General features: G+C 47.8%; 1 protein-coding gene across 2 annotated transcripts in view; it reads left to right on the top strand.

Annotated features, from left to right (window-relative positions):
* Positions 1-25,568, top strand: part of tmem132e (transmembrane protein 132E) — a 188,506-nt gene that overhangs the window by 102,468 nt on the left and 60,470 nt on the right. The window contains exons 1-2 of one of the 2 annotated variants that reach the window (XM_057055222.1): positions 13,054-13,530; positions 14,406-15,381. In XM_057055222.1, coding sequence (XP_056911202.1) covers positions 13,455-13,530; positions 14,406-15,381 — 1,052 coding nt within the window. In that variant the 5' untranslated portion in view covers positions 13,054-13,454. Of the gene's footprint in view, positions 1-13,053; positions 13,531-14,405; positions 15,382-25,568 lie in introns of those variants that run through there. The other variant, XM_057055223.1, reaches the window with a different exon arrangement.

Raw genomic sequence — 25,568 nt, 5'->3', positions numbered from 1 at the left:
AAACGGGGCTGTAAGTGCTAAAATGCTCATGCTAAAGGGTTGGAATTAAAAGTTCAAAAAAATCAATTATTTACTGGAGAAGATTTAACCAAGGGAACAGATTTGGGTCAGTTACTGCTTTCTCCTGGCAAATTCAGAGCCGCACGACTGAGCTCGCAAAGCCTTTGGTTTTATTTATTCAGATTATTGTTTCCAGAGTGTGAAGGCAGCACCAGCCGGATCTTCTGCCGAGGCCTCGGATGCAGCCCCCAGTGATTGATAACCAGGAAGCTGCATTTTTGTGACTGATCGCCGAGCCAACACTCCACAAGAGTCAGCTATTCCACACGATAGTCAGAACCGATGTGGCCCAGAGGGCTGAGGTGGTCCAGCGGTCTGCAGCTCTTAAAGGGTTCTGATCTCAGGAGCTCTGCGGGGGCTCCTGGTTCTGGTCTGACTGGGAACCTGGCTTGTGGTGAGATGCACAAAAATCTTGATGCAATTCAAGGAAATCTACGCCCTGAGTGTACCTGAAAGGCGCCGCTGCTGCTTTAGAAGGAGTTGCTGCAGGTGGATCCAGACAGGTCTCGCTCCACGCTGACCATTTGCAGCTCTGTGAAGGCCTCCTCAGCATGTAATGGACCGAACACAAACTCTTTGGTACACGGGCTCCATTAGAGCACAATGCTCAGAGCCACAACCTGCACCCTCCTGCACCTTCCCTGTCAGCCTCCTCTTCCATCGTCTCGGTTGTTTGATCCCTAAACAAACAGCGTCCTCACCCCACTATTCATTTTTCAGGCTCAGAGCCATAATATCTCCCCAGATGACGAGGAGCAGCCCATACATGCTCCTGCGGTTAAGTGGAGCGCTCCGGCTCTTTCCATTAACGTCTCTAGTGGAGTGTTAACCTTAGCCTTTGTAGTGTAACGAGAAAATGGCTCTGGGGGGAAGATTCCATCACTTTTTACTTTGCTGTGTCTCAGTAAAGGTTCCAAATCAGCCTCTGAGTGCTTTCAAAGCCAAAAACCTGAGACTCTATTGTTCTTTGCTCTCAATCAATTAAACATACACCTCCACATGTTGGGATTTCGTGAATATTTCATCTCACCGCTCTTTTCCTTTTATCCGACAAAGAAGGATCTTCATATCATTCCACATCATTGACTTTGAACGGTTTCCTTTTGTCCGCCCCATTTGAGACAAGACAGCAGTAAACACGGAATCACACTGACAACATGTCGCGAGTTTTTCTCACATTCCAGCAGATATATGAGTAATATAGCATTCATCTTTATTAATTCATACAGCGTTTGTTACAATCAAAAATCGTCTCTAGGCGCTTTCCAGAAACCCAGGCCCTGGGTTTTGGACCTCCAGCAAGCAACAGTAGTAGGAAAAACTCTTTTTTGACAGGAAGAAACCTTGAGCAGGTCCAGGCACCTGCTGTAGGCCAGCTGGGGAAAGCAGGAGAAGATGGGATCAAATAGAGAAGAGGAAGATCCAGTTAGGATCTGAATGATGCTCCACCTCTGACCTCTTGGTTTTGTCCAGTCCAGACCTCATCAGGAGGAAGGAGCGATGTGTCCGGGGGACCGACTCAAAGAGAGCTTCACCCCAGTGGTCACAGTTCCTGCTGGAAGTGGAGGTTCTGCTCATTCTTGACTGAAGGACGATCCAGCATCGATCCTTTACTGGACCATGTGTGTCTGTAGATCACACCTCCAGTGTGTCCATCTCCTGTCCTGGCTGTGTGTGTGTGTGTGTGTGTGGTGTGTGTGTGTGTGTGTGTGTGTGTGAGACAACGTCACATTAAATGCAGCAAAAGATCAAAATGGTTTCCGTAATGGATGGTTGAAGTTAAGTGGGACAACGTTTCCCAGGAGTTCTCAGCTGAAAATGTCGAGCGTGTTATCGGCGCCATCTCGACTGTTTCCATTTACCCGGCCATGACGGTTGCCGACGGCCTCTGCAGATGCCGACGGAGAATAAGATTCTAGAAATTTCAGTTCGTTTCCAACAGCGCCTGAACGAAAAGGGCAAAACGACTGCGGTCTCGTCCGGCTCCTCCCACCATCAACCAATTATCGACGGGACCTAAAGGCCATTCTCCCCGTCAGACATTAGCGATGGGTAAACGGTCGCTTTTGAGGCGGCTTTGACGTTTAACCAGGATCGTGCAGACGCTTTTCTCTGCTCTTCTCCTTCCGCGTGACTTTTTCCGTTAGACAAAATGCAAAACCTCCAGCAGCGGCATCGTCAAACGCAGCAGTAAAACATGGCAAATTCCACCAGTTGCAATTATGAAAAACATTTATTTACGCTGGGAAACGGATTCAACAGTCAGGCGGCAGTCGCCGATACTTCCCAGCCGTAATTAAGATGAAGCCTCGGCGTCTCCTAAACGTGGCTCCTAAGCGACGGCTTCTCTGATTTTACCAACATCACAGTTTCCCGACTGTAGATCTGATCTGACAGGGAAGCGACAGAAACGCCGCCAACGGCAACGCGAACCACACCGGAGACACCAAGAGTGCAGCTGAGTCAGCTTCAGGCTCTTGCTGTCATCCCCGCAGAGGTGTATTAAACACTGGGAGGAGTAAATGACCTCCAGATCATCTCTGATGGTGTGTGTGTGTGTGTGTGTGTGATAATACACACATAATAAATCAGGCTGGTTTTTACTAAATAACCCAAATACTCTTTATAAATATAGATCAAGAAGCCAGACAGGGAGGGTGAAGAAGAGCTTCTTTCCACAGGCCTCAACCTTGGACATTAAAATTAAAATCCTGCCTTGCTCAAACCTGTTTGGCAAACGTTCCCTTTGCAGACGGTTCTGACGTTACTCTGTATTATTTAAGGAATTATTTATTTAATTGCTCAAGCAGGGAAGCACCTACGAAGTAAATTCTACTGTACCTTGTTCTCCATACGAGGAGGCAGACATGCGATGCTGCTGTTTTGACGACGTCAGTCCGGTAATAAAATCCAACTCCAGACGAACAGAGTCCCAAACTCACTCGAAATAACATTAAAGACGTGACTGAGTCGTCCTGCTCTGGATCTGTCTGTGCAGAAGGTCCCCAGAGAACCACCACACCAAGGTCCAGACCTACGCTGGTTCTGCAGGTGTTTTGGGGACCAAAAGTTGTGTTTTTTTCTTTATCTGTCCAGGAAGGAAAGAAAGAAAAAAGCTGTTTTTTGTTGTAATAATCAACCATGCAGAGTCAGGAGGAAAAGACGATGCTAGCTTGGGTTGTTCCAGCTAGTTGGGGAGTAAATTACAGCATATTTACAGGGAAACGGTGCAACACATCACCACAGTCACGCACACAGACACACACAGATGTTCAATGATACAGATGATACAAGTCTTTACATCTGCTGATTTAGCTGCTGCTTCATTTCAATCTTCTGCTTCAGTACACGGACGGCAGACAGGAACCACCGCGCCAGTCATGTGACCCGTGCAAATGGACCTACAGCATTTCAAAAAGGCTCCGAATGTTTGCTGATATCGGAACACTGCCGACCACGCTGCTGCTCATTGGACTGGTTGGAAACACACCTTAAATTTCTTTTTTTTAACCAAACGTTTCAATTAAAAACGCCAAATCAGATGCTCGTTCCTTCTGACCAGATGTTTTTGCTGGGATTTTTCAGAAGATCTCAAAGCAATTACACACAAATATTGATTTGCAGAATGCTCAATCATCTCGTAACGGCAGGATAATGGTCAGCATTATGGAGAAATGCCTCCCATAAAAAAAAAACATCCCCAGGCAGCGATATTACCATTTGGAAATGATGATGGTAATGTGGAGATGTAACAGCATAATTGGCGAATGTACCGGAAGGAATTTGACACTTGCAGCAATTTACAGAGTAATGTGCATGTGAGAGAGTTCCTCCTGGCACGGGGGATTTAAGCCCCCCGAAAGTGGAGCGCAAAATGCATCAAAATTAGCAAGTTTTACGGCAAACGAAATCACTGCAGATGACTGGGAGCCAGGCGGCAGAGGTGTCAGAGGTGGGCGGAGCTTTGCTGCGTATAGTTAGGCTACTTTCTTACTTTTTTTTTACCACGATTCAGGACAAAAGACTCAGTTCTCCTGTTTCAAGATCACTTTAAGCCGCTACTTGTCCAGCAGCAAGTGTCTCCCTCCATTTTTAACCGGTTGTTATGGAGATTTGGCAGCAGGTTGTGCGGCCCATCGAGGGGAGCTGTATGTTTGTGTGACAGTGATGTGAAGGAGACAAAGATCTCTTCTGCTTCCCATGAGCACTCAGACATTCCACACCAGCCGTGCGGTGGCCATGACGCTCCCAGGAGCCACTCGACAAATGCTCCGCCCAGTTAGCTCCGGAATAGACCAGCGGGTAGCCAGTGAGGTGAAAAACAGAAAAACCACAAAAGCTGCAACTTTGTTATAAATAGAAAAAGAATTCCATGGTTAAAAGAGAAGTTACCATTTTTTTGATGCCAGCAACACAACCTCCACTTGGTGTGTGTGGGTGTTTGTTTGCGTTCTGACAGGATGATTGGTGGTTATTCAAACATTTAGTTGTGTATATTTTCATAGGTGGCAAGTCAGGAGTGTGTTTCAGTGCTTCTTCTTCACCTTGTTGCCCTCTGTGGTCAACCAGAAGATGGTGGTTCCCACAGTGGCTCTCTGGTGTCCAGCAAATGTATCAGTGTCGTTAATATTCTTTTTCTGGAGCACATAAACACTGGAAAAATGTTAAATCAGGATATGGAGATCCCCCACAGCCCCCAGTGGCACGTGGCACGCACGTCTGAGCCCATCTTCTTTCCCCATCACAGCTTTTCCCCAGGAACCAAACCAAGGTCTCATTTTCATCTTTTCATTGGAGATAAAATGACAGGATTCCTTTCCTGCTCTTCAGATTCATTACGATCACGGCTGGGCTCACTTTGCTGTAACCATTCCCCCGACACACACACACACACACACAACACACACACACACAACACACACACACACACACACACACACACACACCATTAATCACTTCTGCACTCTTGCAACTAGCATGTTCAAAAATAATCACAACATAAACAGCAAACTGCAGCATTCATGTTGTCTTTAAAGGCAGATTTTGTCAGTTTTTGCCCATGATGCCGTAGTTGATGACCATTTTGCATGTTTGCTGTTGTTGGACCCCATAATTGATTTGATTCAAAGCTTTAAGCCCAAATAAAGCAGATTGTCAAGTCGGTGACCTCTGACCCACGTTCATAGTAACATGCAGTTTTTTGTGCATCGGGTTGAACTCTGTTTGATAGTTTGTGCATCTCATTTTCTCATTCCAACTGATAATGTGGATAATGTGCTCAGGAAAGGCCCTCCCAACTTCCCCTTTCCTGCTACTGTCTGTTCCATATGAGCTCTGCTGCTGTCTGTCCGTCCTTTCCTACAAGTGGTTAATCTCCGCGACTCCAGAGGGCTGAAAACACAATAAAAAAGCGCCTTCATCCAGTGTTGTTTCATATTCTGCAGCCCTTTATGATTCCCAAAGGGCTCCAATTAGTGCCGCACTGCTGAATCTGGTCAAACACAATGAAAGACTGCCAATGAAGAAGCTACAAATCAGCAGAATGTAGCATTAATTAGACACAGTGATTCTGAGCGGCGGCGGCAGTACGCTAATGCCTGATGGTTCCTGTAGCCTGCGAGTCACACGTGCGCACGTGAGACATTTGTCTTTTCTGCTGCGGCTATGGGGAAAACACTGCTGAAATATCCCTCAAATCCGAGGACTCGTAATTCAGGACTGCTGATTTTTACCTGCTGTTTTATGATTTAATATGTTTGCCGCCTCCATGCACCAGAAACCGTATGATGTACATAAAAACATAAACACACACACACACAACTGATTAAAAACACAAGGAGCAACGAGGAGACGTCAGCTTTAACCTGTTACTGCTGTTACTCTTCTAGCGCAGCAGCAAAGCTAAAGTACTTGTTTGTGTCTTTATGGTGAAATTAGATGTGAATGTGATCAAATGTTTCCACCTGGACAAACACACACCCACACACACATGCACACACACACACACATGCAAAAATGAGTTTAAATGTGGAAAAAAAAGAGTTTTGAGTTTGTGACGTAGTGCGGTAAATCTCATTATACTGTTCCTTTGTGCAGAAAATCCTTTTGGATCGGTGGTTCTGTAACGTTATCAGGCTCTCGCTCCTCCGCTCACAGAGAATCTGGGATGGAAGCTCCCCCGTCTGCACTCCTATACGGATTGCGTCAGCCTCAGATCGTATTGAAGCGTAGATCATGCAGCCTCCAGGCATTTGCATCTTTTCATCAATACTCCGCTAATGCATGCACGGCCGAGCTACTGGAGGCACGTTCAATCTGAAGCCCACACGTAAACATCTGCGACGTTCTGTGTGTGTGTGTGTGTGTGTGTGTGTGAGAGATCATTGTGTCAGAGCATCTCGCTCAGAGCTCCAGCCTCCTCTCTCGTGGTAAGGTTGGTGGTGAGTTCAATGGCGAGTGAATTTGAATTTAAAAGGTTCTTTGTTGACCTCTTCTACTTCTCAGATGCATTCACATGCAACGCAAGGCCCTCACAAGGGGCCACCGAGAGCACAGAAGGAAAAACACAAACCAGGCACAGAAGAAGGCAGAAAAAGATGAAAAATAATCCCGAGAATGCTGCCTCATTAGGAGGTTTTTTCTCTGTTCAGTTAATCTAAAACGCAGTAACAAAAGGCATAAAAATACAGAACTAACACTGGCTCAGGCTGATGGGAACTGACCATCTGACCAGCCACTATAATGCATCTTCTCGGCGTATCCCTCCACGAAGAGCCAATGAACATCACTCATCCCTCCGTAAATGTGCGACGAACCGCTAGAAGTCTGCTGCAGGCGATGAAAGCCTGGAAAATTTGCATTTTTCACTTTTTTGAATTCGCAAATAGTCCAACAGAGACGAGCAACACAAGTGGAAATTCGGCAGCATGCGCCTTGATGCTAGCCTCTCAGTTGGACTGCCCTTCTCCCCCGAATGGCAGGAATAATTTATGCCACAGGTGTTTCTCTCCACAAAGCAGTTGGCAGTGGTCGGATTATGGGTGGAGTTGAGCCACCTCCCCACCACTAGGTGGCGATCTGCACCGATTTACTTTGTTGTTGTGGTTGTTGTTAGACGGAAACATATAGGAGCTAGCCAGCAAGGTAGCAGCCACAGCTAAATTGCCCGCAGTGATGGATGAGTGAGGTCGTACTTCGCGATGTTCCAACAATACTTAGCCTTGGTGTGCTAGGCTCCTTCTAGCACACCACCTTCTGGTTGCTAACACAAACCTGACTGTAATCAGCTCAGTGCTTCCAGGTCAGAAATGTATGTAGCTCATGCGCAGATTGCATAAGCTAGCTCACCGTTCACATGCTCACTCTGGGAGTGCTAGTCCGGCTACATCCGGAATTCTTTGGGCTATTCTGTCCACCGGAACTTTATGCAAATACAGGAATTCATTTTTCTGGTACGGGCTAGAGTGTGAATATTTAATATTACCATAGCAACATACCGTACACAATTTTGTGTCCTTAAGAGGTACTGGCGTTGTCGTGCTCTTATCAGAGACCTCAGTGAGGCTCCTCAGTTGATCCTGGCCTGGGCAAAGTTTAAGTTTTAGTGCCACATTCCTGTTCTTTCCCCAAAAGACCCGGCCATTTCTTCTTCACACTTGGATCATCTTTAACCTTTAAGCTGGTGACTAATTGGCTGGGAAATATTTGTTGCCCAATGCGGGCGCGTCAGCATCTGCTCTGCTGTCAGATCCCTGGAATCGGAATATGGTGTGTCGTCTTCGCTCCCACCCAGCAGCTTCCTCCCTTGTTACTGTTGTTATAAAAGATGGCGCATTTTTATGAGTGCATATAAAGGATCGATGTTTCATTTCCCCACGGTTATAAGTTCCTCCTTCATCATGGGAAAATTATAGCTCATTAAAGCTATGCAACCATTTTAATGTGGAAATATAAGAAGGTTACTTACAGCCTGGGCCTCAGATATCAAGTGAGATGTTCAGAGACTTCCACTAATTGTACGGTCCGTGAGCGCTCCACAAACCGGCTTCATACTGTAGAAAAAAATCAGCTTTGCATAGTTTGGTTCGTCAAACCTTAGAAAAACCTTTTTTCTTTCATGGGGCTTCACAAAGGAGCTTTTGGTTACCCTGAAGGCCTTCAGAGATGTTAGAACTTCTACAAGTTTCTCTTGCGCAGAGATATCTCTTGTACCAGAAATATTCGTGTCGGTCTCCGAATGGAAAATTGAGACGTTGGATCAGAAGTTTCTGTCATCAGATCCGGACCTGTTGTTCTGTGGGATGACTGATTGTTTGCTTAGCTGACCAGCTCCCAACGCTTCTCCAAGCAGTTTTGTTGCCTGGAAACGCAGCATCATCATTATGGTATAACGTTCGGGCTGTTCTTCGTCTGTATTCACAAACATTTGATCTTCTGCACATGCAGCCGTCTGCAAAAGGAAGCAAAAGTTTAAATGCCAATCAGTCAGGAAGGTCGAGGAACAGCTGTGTGGAGATGAGGGTGGGAATATTAACAAGGAATTTCCATCAGGGACTCGGTTTAAGAGGATTTTAGGTGAACAGATCAAGAGAGAACCTTCTTTAGATCCTGTGTCAGTTATTTTCACAGGGAGTAATTATTTTTACTTTGCTGTGTAGTTTAACAGCATAACAAATGTTGACGGAGTTGTGTTTTTTTCTATTTTATGTGAGCACTACCACAGAGGCTTTGGATTAAATCCCCCACAGGAACGTGTTTCCCCTCCACGTAGGTTCAGACTGGAAGGATCTTCTGCATTTGTGAGCAAAAACAACATAAAAACAGGCCAAATCTTAAGGATCACTTTATTTATCAAACCGGTCTCTGATGCTGAACTGCAGGTCCTATGTGACCTGGATTGAGAGGAAGTGTGGGTGCCATTCCTCAAACGGATTTACCCGCACTTCCTGGTTTACGACCACGCAGGTCACCTGACCGTCCAAACATTTGCTACCATCATCTTGCGCCTTATGTAGGAGCCTTTGACTTCTCAAAAGTTCTGAACTGTTGTAGCATGTGGTGGACAGGTGACAGGTGTAGTTTGAATGATTGGCTATATTGCTCCACACTGCCCCCTATGGTCCACGGTGGTACTGCAACACCAATGGCGTCTGTTCGCAACAAATGATGTGAAGACAGAAGGAAGGTGTCCTCCATCATTTGTGAGCTTTACTTCCAGATCACGATGTCTCGTCAACGTGACCTTGGCCTCGCGCTATAAGCAAGTTCGTCTGGGACTTCATGACATCTTCACTCTGAAAGTGATGCGGCGTCCAAGCGTGATGAAGCCGAGGTTTTCGGTTCCCAAGCAGACAGATGTGATTAATGTGAAGTAAACATGTGAGACGTGTGTTCACACTTCAGGCAGCTGCACTCCGTCACCACGACGACGCTGCTGCGTTCACGCTGGGCTGCGCCGCTTTTCCCATCAGTGAATAAAATTTAAATGTCATTTCTGTACCTGCGTGCGTCTACACATGAACGCCGGAATTGTAAATCCTTCCGCGGTGTCATTGTGCTGGAGATAATCCAGCTGCGGTCGTCTCGTAAAGGTAATCCAGGTCCGACTGCGGCAGAAATAGACATTCCTCGGAGAAAGGCGAAAATAGGCCGGCGCCAGTGTTTCAAGTGCTAATACAGCCTTCATCCCCAGGCTACCGCGTCTTTTCATCTGCAGTCTGGGTTGCATTCACAGCTAATTGAATGATAATATGAACCATTTTAGAATTGGTTGAGTCTTTATTTGCATGTGCGTCTCAGCAAAAATGGAATCTGAGCAAAGAAATTAGGCGCAGTAACCGTGTTTGTTGAGCGCGAGCCTGCCGCGCCCTCCCAGGGCCTCCCGTCAACGTTGTTCTTGTCTCACGGCTCGGCCTCGGGACGAGGAGGAGTTACAAAGATCGATCGGGGAGCCTCCGGCGCCAGAACGTTGGCGATGCCGCGAGGACGGTGCATCCCTCTCAACAATACGTCCTGACCTTTCGCTCCAGGAGACATTTATGTAGTTGTCGTCCTCAACAAATCCATCGCTCCTCAATCCTGGCCGTCGGCTCTTCACAGGAGTTTTCATTTAACTGTTAATTTAGAAGTTTTTTCCCAGCGGGGTCAGAAGACGGAACTTCAGACTGAAGAGATTTGAGGCCGTTCTGACGTGATCGGGCAAAAGAGGACGAAGATGATCTGAAGGGGACTCATTTGTGTGAAATTAAATAAGTCTTCACAGGCTGGAAAGGGGCGGGGCTTGGCGTAAATTGAAGGTCTTTTTACTGATATATTTATATTAATATAAGCTCAGAGCTTTGATATTTCCCCAAAGAATTCAATTCTAATTTGAGACAGTGAAATAATTTATTTTAATTTGATAGTTAACCGGGTGTCATATATAATTAGCAATGATGTTGTGATTTAGGCCTTTTTTGTGATCAGTTTTCATCAAAATTTGAAAAAAAGCAGATGGTTCTGCCAGGTCGCCGGTGAGCAGACCATTAGCAGCCACCATATCTCCAAGGAAACAGGTTAACATGCAATCCAACTTCTGGCAGAGCAGATATTTTAGTCCACAAATATTTCTGCTCCAGTTTATTTTGGTCTGTAAACCGAAAAATGGTTTATTCTCAGGACAGACCTCAAGTTCCGCAAAAGTCTCCCAAAATTAGCTTCTGAGAAGAAAACCGTGTTGTGGCTGTCCTTCAAATCTTAAAAACTTCAAGAAGTGATTGATGATTAAATTCTCCATTTAATTAAGCTGCATTGTGGTTGAAATAATTAGATTTCTTTCCTCTCAAGTGTCTGTCTTTGCAGCCTATTATTGGCTCAACTTTAGAAGTCGAAATGGAACCAATTCAAGCTCAAAGTGGCCCGAAACGTTTATTAATTGACATCAGCAAAAGTAATCTGATGAATACAAAGACAAACAACACACACACACACACACACACACACACATGCACACTAAAGTACTGTACACACACAGATGTTTCACATAATGGGATACAACAGGAAGTGAACTGAATTGAATTTGGCCTGAGGACTAATAGGACATCAAGTGGAAGACAAAGATCAGGTTTCACTCTGAAGACCATCTGTGTCCACGCACCGGCCTCAGATCCACCCAAACCAGGAACACCGTCAGACAGAGAGGAGACAGGAGGGCCGCACTGTATTATTTAGCCTGTAATCACCTTCTCATGTGACCTCGGTGGAGTGTGTGTGTGTCTGTGTGTGTGTCTGTGAGGGTTACGGAGGCTTTCGGATTTGTGTGTGATGCTCTCCGGTCTGTGTGCCATGTTTCATTGTCTCTTAAAGGGATTAGGAAACTCCTGGGCAGTGATCAGGTGACAGATCGCATGTCTGTTCTGGATTTGGAGTGATGCAGGATAAAGAAACGTGTGTTTGTGTGTGTGTGTGTGTCAGCAATGCTTGTTTCTGTCAGTTGGTTTGAAAAGAAAAAAAGAAGTGTTTGTGGACTCTTGCAGCAGCAGTGATGTAATGTTTGGAAATCTGCAATTTTCCCTTAGATTAAGGGGCCGCGGGACTGTGTCGGCAGCGGATTTGCAGCATCACAGCACTGTAACGTTCCCTCATCCCAGTCGTGTCTGGCGGGGAAGTTCTTGCTCGTTTAGCCTCCCACTGGTCCGCATGGACAGGTGCGTTTGCTGATGCACGTCTATGCTTAGGTCTGTCACAAGCGGTGGTCAGCGGCGCGAAAAGGGATGAAATTAAACATTCCAGCGTTTGCAGGCGCCGGGTGAAAAGTCAAACGTACTTTTGCTTTATCTTTAGAATGTAAAGCCAGGAATGTTTCCCCTGATATGGTATCATGGAACGTTTTGCAGCAAATGCCTTCGAACCCGCAGCAGCAGATATCAGCAGCTCGAGGCTCCGCCCAGCAGCGCTGCAGGGGCGGGGCCGAGACGAGCCGTTTTTCGGCTTTGGAGAACCTTAAATGTGAGGTTCTGAGTCCATCAGGAGGTGAAGATGGTCTTCAAAAAGGGTGTCATAAATGGTTAAAATGATTAAATATTCCATAAAAGTTGGAAACAAAACATTTCAAAGGACCTTTGCAGTTTTGCAGACCTTTGCAGAGTGACTATGCTGGCAGAGAGTAATCGGTTACACTTCATTTGGTTTTCCATTTCCATAGAGCAAATGTTATCATACATGTGGACGTGTCGTTCCTTTCCTTAACCACGGCTGCAGTTTCCCCATCCAGGCTTGAGGCTGATGAAGCCTGCAAAGCCTCTGTGGCACATCTTCCTCATTCAGTCCCACCAACCTTCTTCCAACTACAACTGCTCATTTGTAAGTGCAGCATGTTTCCCCCCTGCCGGGACTACAGCTTTTGTTGCTCCCACTGTTTGCTCTTCAGTTTATGGGGCCCACACACACACACACACCACACACACACACAGAAGTAGAGAGAGTGAGACCCCCCACCATCACCACATTCTCGCTCTTTTATTCTGGGAATTCCAGGCACATGTGAGGAAGCAGAGAGGCAGTCCAGATACCGTCCCCTCCCCCGCCCTGCCAGTCGGTATATCTCCTCATTCTCATGGATTTCTCATTCGGGGGGGCGACGCAGAAGAAACGGGGGGGAGGGAAAGGAGGAGGTAAAAGGAGGAGAAGGAGAGCTTGACTAGTTCATCAATAATCTTTACCTAATCCCTCTCTCGCTCTCTGTACTCTCCTACTCTCTCACTGCCGGGAGGCATTCAAGCAACACATTCATTCCCCACTGCAACACACACTCACTGACACACCAAACACACACACACACACTCACACGCGCGCGTGACTCTGCCTCAACATGTCTGCAGAGAGAGGATGAGCCCAGGCTGAGAGTTTTTTCTCTCCCACCTCTCTGAGAGTTGCGTGTGTGTGTGTGTGTGTGTGTGTGTGTGTGTGTGCGTGTGTGTCCTCTGAGATCTGACCGGCAGCTCAAACGGTGATCACGGTCTGGAGACTAGGTGTGGCAAGCGCGGGGTGGCGTCAGAGGCTTTTGTCTGTAGTTCCTGGACAGCCCACCAGCCGGGAGGAGACTCTGCCCCGCCGCTCAGTCCCAGAGCCGAGCTCAGTCTGGGATTGAACGAGCTGCGGCGTGGGGGCTGAATCAGTCCGTAAGCGGGACCCTGAACCAGCCTGGGGGGGGATCAGACGAGCGGAGCTATTGCTGTTGTTTCTTCGTCTTGTGAGGGGGAGTTTTTCCTGAAGAGGTGCCTGAAAAGAGGGAGAAACTTGTGCAGAGCGCCTGCTGAGTTTAGAAGAGCTTTTCTCTCCAAAGATCCTCTTGTTTGTTTTGTCTTTTTTCAGACCTAAAGGATGCAATTTCAAGGATAAAACAAACCTTTTGGAATATGGGACTTTTAATCTCCAATTTGGACCATGGGGACAGAAAGCTTTGTTTTTGTGTTGGGCTCTGGATGATCTTAAGTATGTCACATTTATTCTGTTTGTTGGGTGACGATTGTGTCCCACTTTGATTTGAAGGAGTCGTCTTTCGCACGTGTCGCTCCTGAAGCTCCAAAAACAATGGAATCATTCTGCACATGTGCAAGTTTTCAGTTTGCTTCCACAACTCCGGGCTGCATTCCTTCATGTCTGAATGAGCGTTGCCGCGTTTCACCGGACTGTCCGGCCCTTCACAACACTCTTTCCTGGAGTTTGATGAAGGGTTAGGAAAATTACGGGAAAGCTTTTCTTGGGAATGTTGTTGTGATAAGTTACCCCAGTTTCAGAAAAAGGAACCAATCCAGGAAGCTTCAGATTTTTCAAACAGTTTCTGATTAAAACCATTCAACCTAAATACAAAAGTTGGATGGAAATGAAAGAATGCACCTACAGAAAACCAGTGTGGGGCCTAAACAGAAGCCGGATTGGCGTTCCGTCTCCCACGTGCACGCAGCCGCCTCCGTGGCAGTGATTTGTCTCGGTCTTTGTGTTTCAGCAGGTGTGTGTTGTGGTGCAAAGACCGTCGCGAGGGGTGAAACTGCTTTGTGTAAAAGCTGCTGTGATTGGCTGAAATCGCTGTGTCACCGTGATGGGTTGATTTATGACTCAACTCACGGCTTATAGCTTATTAGCTGAACCGCCAGCCATTGAGAGGTCAAAGCAGGAGGCATAAACAAAAGAAATGTGACGTGTTTCATGTCGTGAATGAGAAAAGGTCTCAGACTTGACTTAGATTCAGACTGGCACCTGAAAAGTGTGGGAAGCGTTGAAGTCTAACTTGTTTACTGACTGTCTCCTCACTTTACTCTAAGCAGGACTGTTGAGGTTGAACTTTCTTCCCTCTCCTCTCTTCACAGCTCTCGCGGGTAAAGTCTCCCCGACCAGCTCGGACTCCCTCCTCAGTTCCTTGCCGATGACGGCCAGTCCTCCTCCACCCAGCGTGTACCTGCCCGCCAGCTTTAAAATGTCCAACGCACAGCTGGCGTTCTTTCTGCGTGAGGCCCAGATCACAGGACAGACATTTGGCGGCGGCGGTAAGAGTGGCAGTGGTCCCGGCACAGGACACCCGCTGCAGCGCTCCGAGAGCTTTGTGGTTTTCCAAACAAAAGACGTCCCCGCCGTCAACATCAGCTTTGGGCCCTTTGCCCGGGACCAGGCCTTGTCCAAGGACTTGCTCCAGCCGACCAGTCCGCTGGATATTCCGGGCCAGTTGACAGTCAACTGGAAGGTGCGGGCCTTCATCGTCCAGGCCCGGGTCTTCTCCAACAACCCCACGGTCCAGGTGTTTTTCTACATCGCTGGCCGCGACTGGGACGACTTCAAGGCCCAGGATAAGCTGCCGTGCGTCCGCCTGCATGCCTTCCGGGATGTCCGGGAAATCAAAACCTCCTGCCGCATGAAAGGCAACCTGGCGCAGTGCTTGGCCCAGCTGGAGCTGCCACCGTCCTGGTTCAACACCAACGTGGCCCCTCTAGGACGCAGGAAAGGCTCCAGCGACAGTCTCTTGGACGGGCTGTCCAGCGAGACCCTGCAGGCGGAGCTCTACTACACGCTGCACTGGCCCAACACGGACGGGGAGTGCAGCGAGGGCTCGGGTCACAGGGGGGGCGGCGGCGGCGGCGGCTCCAGGGGCGAACCTCCGTCGCAGCACCCTCTGCTGCGCATCGGCAGCATCAGCCTGTACCAGGCCAGCCAGGAACAGCTTCTGGTAGACAAACAGTTAGACAAGAACATGTTTCTGAGGCTGCCGGAGAAGCCCCTGAAGCCCGGAGAGACCCTGAAAATCTCCCTCTTCCTGATGCCCAACTCCACCATCGAACAGTTCACCCTCAAGTAAGTGAGCTCAGTGGTGTCTGTCCGCGTCCTCGCTTCATGCCTTCATATTCACACCCCACCCCTGCGTCGATGGAGCTGCGCTCACACTGCAGCCCTCCGTGTGGTCAGCCCTCATGAGCAGTTAGTGATAGCTAGAGTATCGGCCTGCCTGACCTGTGCTAACACACCTCCGCTGTAAAACACCACCTCATATTTAGAATTACGCTTGCAGCCATTTCTTCAGACACGAGGAAAAGGCTGCGGTGGAAAGGGTGCACCTTCAGAATTCCAAAGTGGGCTGGCTTATGAGGAATAGAGGCTCAGAATAGCAAATTAGCCCCTATTAATTAAACAGTTGCCACACACATAGGCTTTGCTTGATCCAAGTTAAGTGCTCCGTTGCTTTAATAGCACGATGAAGATGTAAGGTGTGATTTCCCCTCTGGTCCTCGCTGCATTTCATGGATATTGGATTTTCTGCAGCGTCATTTATGTTCATTTCGAGCCAAACAAGCATGTAATGGCATTTTTCTTATCATTAGCTTCCCCCTGAACCTCGTGATCATGCTGTGATAATTAAATCCAGGTGTGATAAAGGGAAGATGACAGGGTTAAAAAGTGGCGCCGCTGTGTGCTTCACCTTTTCAAGAGACGATTTAAGCATGAAGATGTTCAGGGCAGGACTGCGTGAATCGCTCCAGTTGTGCCTGTAGGAAATACTGAGTCTAACCTCTTAAAATGAAAGTAGCATCAGTAGGAATAACACTATTATACCGGAATTAGCATGCTAACCAGCTATGCTCGAGTGACTGTTAGCGCCAGTGGCGAAAAAAGACAATTCCAGCTTCTGACACTGAATGTTTTTTATTATCATCCCAATCATCTACGGAGGGGAAGCAAACACAGACCTTTGGATGGTTTATTGTGTATTCATCCTGCCTGAATTTAAGCTCCAGTCTGCCACGTGGTCCTCGGGAAGGGGTGAAACACTGACCTCTAGCTGTTCAGGCTTGCATGAAGCTGGTATGTCGCCACAGCAGAAACCCAGAGAATTGACTACAGAGGAATCTTCTTGTTTGTGCCAAGGTTAGGGGCTAAATGAAGGTTAAACTTTGAAGGCTGTGAGGAAATGTGTGTTTAACGTAACACCAGACAGCAGAACCAAACTGTCTGCACTAGGCTAAGGGATATTAAAATTCACACGATTCTTCTCTGTCCAGTCTCTGCCAACATGTACCGTCCATCCTTTTATTTTCAGTATTTCGTAGAAGAATAGCCTCTCAAGTGTCTCTATTGTTTGCTGAACAGTAAATCAAATAATATCCACCGCTGTTGAATTATAACTTTGACCCCGCTCGCCAACAGCAGCTGAGGAAGCATGAAGCTTGGCTCACTTCTCCAGTCCCCCGTCGCCCCCCGGCTGTCAACACAGTATAAAGGGTTAGCGAATAAATGATTATTTGCATTTGACAAAGCTTGAGGAAAGTAAGTTTCTCTGTGCTGACAGGCGCAAAAGCGGTGGGGAGGTTAGAAATGCTGATGAATGTCTGAGGAACAATGACGAAACACACCGTAAATACGACGGAACGTCTTCCTGATCTCAGCTCGGAGGTGTTGGGTGGTTTTTAATCAAGGCCAAATTATACGACAGTTGTTGGAGGTTACGTGTGATGCTGAAAGGCTTTTGATGCTCCAGATTAGCCTAAAACAGAGCTACACATACGCTACAGATCCATTAGCGAGACTTCTGTTCCAGCTAATGTATGGATCCAGAGGTGAGGCACAGCCAACCTTCGCTAGCGGATGAGTTGGAAATAAATTAGACTGTGTCCACATCTGTCCCCCGGCCTTCAGTCCTGGGCATTGACCATTTATTTCCACTTTCCTTATTTTAATTTGAAGAACATTTACATTAAGCCCCCCCCCCCTTCCTCTAAAATGCATGAGCTGCCAGCTTGCCTCTCTTTGTTTGCCTCCGTCTGAAATCTGGACTACAAAACAGTTTCATTAACTCAGAGAGAAGAGCTGTGGGAGTCCGTCAGTCAGGATGTGGTGCGTCAAAGCTGCGGCGGGGCTTTGTAGTACAAGGGGACGGCTTTGTCATCTCCCCTGCCTCGTGAAACATTTAGCTGACCATGTTAGCATCTGCGTGCCGCGGCAAGGCTCCTGCAGCCTGCCTCTGTCAGGCCCTCGGAGGAATGGAAATAAGGAGTGATAAAACAGGAGAGGTTAAAAAAAAAGAAGAGAGAGATGACGCCGGGAGCTCGGCTGAGCCTCACGAGTGACTCAACTCAACAGGACGTGGATTCGATGGTTCGGGAAGCCGACTGTCGGGTCGTCCCTACGCATTCAGGAGGCTGATTAAAGATGTAATGCAGAAGCGTCTTTAAAGATGAATCAGGAGGCCGTCTTTGACGCTCCCCTTGCCTCCAATTTTCCTCTTTTCCCGCCGTCTGCGCTGAATATCTTTGACTCGTTATTGCGGATGACGGAGGGCTGAGTGGACAGAGGCCGGAACACTTGTGGAAAAGCGCCCTAGTTTTCCTCGCGGCCTCTGCTTGCCTGCGCTGCTGCACATCAGGCGGCGGGACGGGAGGGGGACGTGGCGTGACAAATTTGATATCCGTGGCGGCGATAACGAGGCGCAGCCTTTAATGTCCCCCGCTGACATTCTCGCTGTGATTTGGGCCGACATGATGAGTTTCTTTGGCATTTTCACAAATGTTATTGAGGAACTCTTCCTCTTTAATCATCCTCCTGTAGCTTTCCTCACCTTTGCCACCACAGATCCGGGCCGGGAGCAGAACGGAGCCTGCGAGAGGTTGTATCCGCTCAATAAACTCAATCCCACTGGTACCAGGACAGGAACCTGTTGACTATTTGCAGACCCTCCGCAGTTTGTTACACTGTTAGACTTTTGTTTTAATTCTCCGAACGAATTCAGCCAATCAGGTTTGGACCGTTGAACCCCTGAGCAGAGACAATTTTCGGATTCACAGAATTAAATCTGGACCATAATCCCACTAGAGCTACGTCGGTTTTCCAATTACAACAACATACAGGAGCCTGGAGGCAGACGTTCTTACGGCAACCAGGAAAAAAACAACAGCATATGAAAACAGAACCAAACAACAGTCCCAAAGGCATTTTGGACCAGAAATCTTGTTTTGCTTCAAATTAAAACGTTGGCCAGTGGTTCTGTGGGTAATTTTAACCTGGAGGTTTAATAGCTGATGAGTTTTTCCTTACCTTAATCCACCACTTGAGAAACTACTTGTTGACACCTCAAAATGAACTTTGTTTGTGTTTTTGGCTAATTAAATTAAAGAAATGTATATAACAGCACCGTGCTGTGGCCTCACATGGACCTTTATGCCCTCCAGGTTCTAATGAACTACTTCCTGTGTCCAACAGGAGGAACCTGATGTGTAGAGTGTTGAGATTTTCCACATTTTTAATATGAAGCCGTTGAGGTATCAGATCTTCGTGCGTGGTTCCACTCCGTCAGATTCGAGCCAGCTGCCAGTTTAAATCCACATTGTCGCCCAAGTAATCGGCAAAGCTTCTCATGGCTTCACTGTACAAATGGCGCAGTCTTCCAACATGCAGTATTCAAGCGCTCCGGCTCCAAGTGAAGGCTTCAGGAGGATCCGCCGGGATCCAGTGGTTCCGACCCCGGCAGATGGTCCTTTAACAGGATACGGAGGAGTTTTCCCAAGTCGGGCCTTCGCTGCTTCCTGACAGCTCTTCCTCGTGGCCTCGTCAACCTCATCTGTTCTCCAGCGCCCTGATGGAGGCATCACTTTGTGACGCGACAGACGTGCAGGTGCACACCCAGATCACTTGATTCTGGAAGCGTCACCTCCAGTGTGAAGGCCTGACCTTTAAAGGTGCCTCCACTCACTTCCTCCTCTCCTTCTTCCTTAAAATTTCCACATTCCCTCAGCTGGAGTCCAGAACAAACGAGTTTTAATTTTTAAAAAACAACATGAAGCTGTCAAGTTTAAATTAAATATAAACCCAGAAGACATGTCATCGCTTTGGAAAAATCATTTTTTTACAGCATGATGTTTAGCAAAATTATTTACCGCTCAGTTGTCATGGTTATCGATGTCAGTGCTCGAGAGGACAAGAATTCTGTTTTCAAATACAGCGGGACCTCTACTTACGAATTTAATTCGTTCCAGAAGTTGTTTCGTAACCTGAAAATTCCGTAAGTAGAGACGCATTTTCCATGTAAATGCCGTAATCCGTTCCAAGCCCCCAAAATTCGGACATAATTTTTTTTATAAATCATAAAAAATGCATCAAAACATGTAGCAAATACATGTTACAATTAGATTAACGCACAATAAATGTAGGAATTCAGTGCAAGGCTTCTCCAGGAACAAAATGAACTTTATTACAGGCTAATCTTACATTAGCTGTCATTACTAGCAACGAACGTTAACACTTGTGGCAACACCGCCATCTAACGGATAAACATTTGAACACCCACAATAAATAAAAGTTAAACAAAGAAGACGCTGGGATACACACAAACTTGTACAGATTGATGTCCCTCCTAGCCAATGGGATGACAGGAAGATGCTAGGCGATAGCCAATGGCAGAGCAGCTACAAGCAAGTTTGCGTTCGCTAAACTCCGCGAGCTGCGAGTAGCAGCGGTAGCGTATTTTTGACCTTCGTATCCTGAAATTTCCTTCATAACAAGAGGAAATATTTTCCCGTTGAGACGCTTCGTAACCTGAAAATTTTGCATGTAGAGACGTTCATAAGTAGAGGTCCCACTGTACAGGTATTTTGGTGGACTCCCTCCGGGGCTGCAGACGGGCCAGTTTCACCCCCCCCCCTTTCCCCCGTAGGGTCACCTGGTGTTGGTCTCACGGTGCGATGCGCCCGGCGAGGCGGTCTCTTAGCGTTACCTCGTCCCACGCCGGTCTGTTTACAACATCTTGGTCTCACAAGAAATAAGTTCTCCCCCTTTCAGAATAGAAAAATAGATTCAAGAGATAACGGCAGCCTCTTTGTCGAGACAGAAGCCCCTTTTCATTCAAGAGGGGGGTGTTTTGATTCAGCGTTCAAAGGATTCGCTGCCGTTGAACTTGAGTATTTGTGCGTCTGCCCTTGTTGGCAGCAGGAACGGACCCACGCGCCAAGATTTAGATGAAATTGGCTGTTCCGTGTTCAGGTGGGTTTTGGGAGAAGGAAGCTGCACGTAGCTTTATTCCAGATTCAGCCGGGGTTTTGTTCAGACGGACGGGTGACCTGAGCGCAGCCAATTAAGTCCGACATTCTATCAAACTGGGCTCAAAGCCACAAAGTTCATCTGAGTCAAACACGGAGCTGTAAACTCATTAGGCGTCTGTATGTTCCTCCTCTCTCTCTGCAGCCTGCTAATGCGCACTTCTGCTAACAGCCGGGAGAATCTCTGTTTGTTTAGAAGACGCGTCACATTCTCATTAAGCCACGCAAATTTGTGCAGTGTTACCATCAATGCTGGCTTATAATTCAGCTCTTAGTCATGAACCTTTTCCAGCCGGAGCCGGCGCCGAGCTCATTAGACTAACAAATGTTGTTTAGACGCTTATTATTCAGAGGCACCAAACAGTTTTTTAAGCGTGAACGTGGATCCAGGCGCTTCCGAAGGATCCAAATAACAGAAAAATTCTCTCCGAAATACTCAAAGACTTTTTCTTCTTCTCCTGCAGCGTTAATTGAGTCAGGCCTTTGTGGCGACTTGTCATCTTGCGCAGAAGCCATGTTTTCATTAGAAATATCACGCCTGACGTCGTCCAACGATGGTGTCAGGGATTTTCACATCACCATAAACGCCCCGCAGCGGATAAAGCTAGCCTTTTAGCGTCTGTGCACCCTGTGCGTTTGATTTCCATTAATACCTTTTTGTTGTCAAAGCGCTTCCAGGTCCATCGACGCAAACATCCATTTAGCTGACGGACAAGCGGCAGGATTTTCACCCGTTTCCCAGTTTGAACAGGGATATTAGCACATCTCCACGCTCGCAGGTAAATCAAGCACATGTTGGTTTAGGCTCAACCGCGCCGGCCCGACTTTAAATGATTTATTTTCCCTCCTTTCTGGTCAGAACGCGACGGCAAATCTTCCTCACCAGCTGCGTCTGCGTTGGGCCCAAACGTGTGTCTTTGTTCTGGTCTGGACAGGTTTATGTGAGCCTGTTTGGTCCAGCCGTCACTCAAATGGTGAAATATTGTAACGTCTCTGCAGGAATGCTGATTGAAGGGCTGTTTTACTTTCTGCTCCTCTCTGCCATCTATAATTCATTGTGTTGAGCCCGTGAGGCGTGTTTACACGGTATTAAATAGTCAGAAAGATGGGGATATTGAGAAATTTATGACTCAAAACAAAAAAATAAATAAAAATCATCGCTTCCTGAGTACAAAGAGTCGCTCTTTTACACCTCAGATGGCTGGAAAATTCAAAGAGGAGAGTGACATCATCTCTGCGGCCTTTAGATCCTATAGTGTGTTCTGCTATTGAGGCACACTAATGTGAGGCATCTGCCCGAGGGGGGTTATCAGGTGCCGTGGTCAGCATCACATTTCGGTTCTGTTCCTCCCCCATTAGATCTTTTATTTGTAGTCCTCCTCCAGCTCCCAGTCTCTGGGGCTTATCTCTAAAACCTCTAGGGGTTTATAGAAGGAGAGGAAGATAAGCCATATTTTCCACCGCAGGCGGCCACCATTTACCTGCCCCCCCCCCCCCCACCTAGCTTTTCATGTTGTCACACACAGAAATTGGCGAGGGTTTATTACTGTCTCTGCTCTTCTTTGCTTTTTTTCTTTTTTTTTACTGGTCCTGTCGAGAGATTTGCTGCGGCGATCTGCAGTAATAGACTGGGCTCTAACCAGCGTGAAGGATAGTGCTGCCCAACAGGCTGCGGTTTCAAAGCAGGCGGCGACACGGAGACTTCGCCTCACCCCACCGCAGCTAACTTTTGCTTTTAATGATGCGCCCTGCGCCTGCAGCCGCAGCCTTATTTGCAAAGCCGAGCGTTCAATCCTTCAGTCCTGAGAGGTCCTTTTATCCGACTCAAATGTCTTCAGTCGGGGAAAACGCGCCAGATCTCAGCGCACATTCAGCGTTTGTTTTCTTAAGCATTGAAGGACGTTTCATGAAGCCACACGCAGGCTTTTTTTTTTCAGTGTAAACACTAAATGGTTGGAAGCCAGCGTAGGACTGAGTGGGAGGGCTGGGGCTCCAGTCGGCCTGTTGTTGTTTGTGAAGAAACGCTGCAGAGGCCAGATGAGAGATGAAGCTGTTGCGTCTTACCTGTCAACCTGTTACAGCTGTCAAAAAAAGCACTGTAAACGTGTTAAAATGTCAACGTCTGCTTTGCTTTTCTGTTATTTTTAGCATCCTGCTAACACAATCAATTCTCAGAAGTAAGAAACTTGAGCATCCTTGAATTAAGACTTGATGTTTTGAAGGAAGAGTCTTAGCAGAACAGTAATGCAGCTGATCACCCCCAGACAATAGGAGGAGAGTTATAGTTCCCCCCGTAGGCCCTGCAGGACCTGCCATCCTGCCAACAAGGAGCCTTGACTTTGAGGAATGCTGCGTCAGTGGGGCTGAGCTGGATCCTTGCAGGCTAATATAAATGCACGCTGGCAGCATTTCTGTCTTTTCCCACAGCGCCGCGGGAGCAACGCTGTAATGAGTAACGGGTGACACGTCGAGCGCAACACCGCTCAGACCTGACAACGACTCTGACGGCGTCAGGCACATTCACCCAACCAGGAAGCTAATCTACTGACAAAAGTGCAGATTGTACTTTTTTATTGAGCCTTGCTGCCCCGCTGGCACAAGTTGTCTCATTTGTCGCTGTAATGTCAGATGTGGTGCATTCCAGCGGCTGAGAGCGCCCCCCCTGTCCGCTGCTGGCCTGTCATGACGTTCCAGGAAGGCTGGGCTCACACAGGCCAAAAAGCTTGTTGTGCATTTCCTTTTGAAGAACTGAAAGAGTCCGTCTGATGGAGGTCGATATTGAGCTGCGTTGCTGGTCGGCGCCCCGTCTTCCTTTACAGTGAAGGTTTAATGGAAACGTGCGGCAGCGGCCCGCAATCTCACAGCCGTCAGGCTACCCTTGGCAGGCCGAGGCGGTTCTGGACCTCCACCAGTCAGTGGACGACGGTTCCCTGCTGGGCTGACCTGCAGCGAGGAGATAGGCCAGGTCTCCCTTTCTCTGAGTCGCAGCCACGGTTAAATAGCGCTCCAGTGCTGAGCGCCGCACTGCCGGACCTGCGCCATGGCAACGGGCCCTCACGTTGGCGATCATGTGAAGGATTGATGGACCGAGCCATTTATGCCCCCACGTAGATTTCTTTTGTTTTCGTTTTTTTTTTTTTTTTTAAATTAACTTTGGTTGCATTTTCCCTGGAACCTTACACGGAGTCCTTTTCTGATCCAGCAGGAACTAAAGCTTCTTAAAAGTTCTGGGGAGGTTCAGAAATTCCCAGCGATGTGTGGAAAAGATTCATTAACAATGAAAAAGTACCCAATAAATTATTTTCATGGTATTATTACTGAAGATTAAAGCCATTGGAAAATGTGGTTAGCAGTATAATGACTGTTATTTATATTGCAATATCCCATAATCGGTGTGAGGATAAGAACCTGGTTATTGTGTAACAACAGTCGCTTCAGCTGTGTAATTAGTGGGAATTAAAAGACAAAGACTCGTCAGACCAAAAGAGAACGGTGTAATTTCCACCACCTCCGAGTGTTGCAGAGCAGCACAGTGTCTCCAACAGTCGGAGCAACAGTCGGAGCAACAGTCGGAGCGACAGTCGGAGCAACAGTCGGAGCAACAGTCGGAGCAACAGTGAGCTTCCTGCCAGCAGAGTCTGTCTGCACCTTCAAATATAATTAATTATCATGTAATAATACAAATAATCCCCGGCAGACTCGTCAAAGCTGTGATGTCTTCATTAACCTGTGGCTGTGAACCAGCTGCAGCACCTGCAGCGAGGTTGTCATGGTTCTCCTCCTCCTCAGACGCAGCAGAACCCTCTGGAACCATCCCTCTTCCTCCTCCATACCGTGTTGTCACTGCAGGTTTCCAGCCACCAGCGTCTGTGAGCGCATTTTTCAGCCCCGTTGGCGTTTATTATTTGGCAACATTTGCGAGGAGCTGCTCGTCCTTCGACCTTTACCAGCGAATCGTTGGCGTCGTGTCCCTGCGTTGTCCTCTGGGTGTAACAGCGATCGCCACAGCTTCGTGACGTCTGTAGGTCCAGCAAGTACTCATCGTTGTTCTGGGAACACTGATGATGACTGGACTGTTATTGGATCCCACGTCTGCACCAAAGGGCAGCGGGTCTGAAAGCCCATCGTTACATGTGTTCTGTGGCCTTGCTGAGTGTTTTTCAACTTCCTGTTGTCGTGGGTGACGATCCGTATCTACGGGGTGTGAACTGGGTGTCTGACGGGGCCCGAGGAAGCTCGTGCGTCCACTCTGACGAAGGTCCACTCGATTTGTTGCTGCGGCCGCACTTCAGAGCTTGACCGGTTGGTTGTCATGATAATGACGCTGCTTCGGTAGGAGCGCTAGCAACTCATTTCTTTTGTTGCGTAAAGCGAGGCCACAGGGGGCCTTTGTACCCTGGTGCTGGTATCGGGGGGGGTGGGGGGGGTTGGGGGGGTGGTATCTCCTTCACAACAGCGGTGACGTCTATCAACTGTGAATTATATTTTCTCGTCAGGGTTATCTGCTGTTTAACCCCTGCGGATGCCGTCCGGCCGAACAGCATCTCCACCCCCAGGCCGTCATGTGTGAAGCCCTCCTTTGTCTCCCCCAGGGAGGAGCGGGCTCACCGGAGCCTCCGGCTGTGGTGGTAGTCCAATTTGCATTAAAAGATTTTTGAGCGCAGGTTCCTCAATAACCTCCCAGCAAACTGGGACAGATTTGTTATGCCCCCCTCTGCACCCCCCCTGTGGGCTCTGCACCCTGCTGTGGAGGAGGGGGGCTGTAGCGGGCGCCGTTTCAGTCCGCATTTCATCACTCGTCATTATGGTCGCAGCACGTGGAACCTTCACGCCGAGCAGGTTCGAACTGTGTCGGGACAAACATCCAGTCTGAGGCATCGCTGCATAATTCTGCCCAGATTATGAAGAAAAGACGACATTTTTGATCGGAAGTATCTGGCTTCTTCAGCCGGTTGTTTT

This window comes from Takifugu flavidus, chromosome 14 (assembly GCF_003711565.1).
Source record: "Takifugu flavidus isolate HTHZ2018 chromosome 14, ASM371156v2, whole genome shotgun sequence".
In the NCBI taxonomy this organism is placed as follows: Eukaryota; Metazoa; Chordata; class Actinopteri; order Tetraodontiformes; family Tetraodontidae; genus Takifugu; species Takifugu flavidus.
This window is presented reverse-complemented; position numbering and strand designations above follow the sequence as displayed.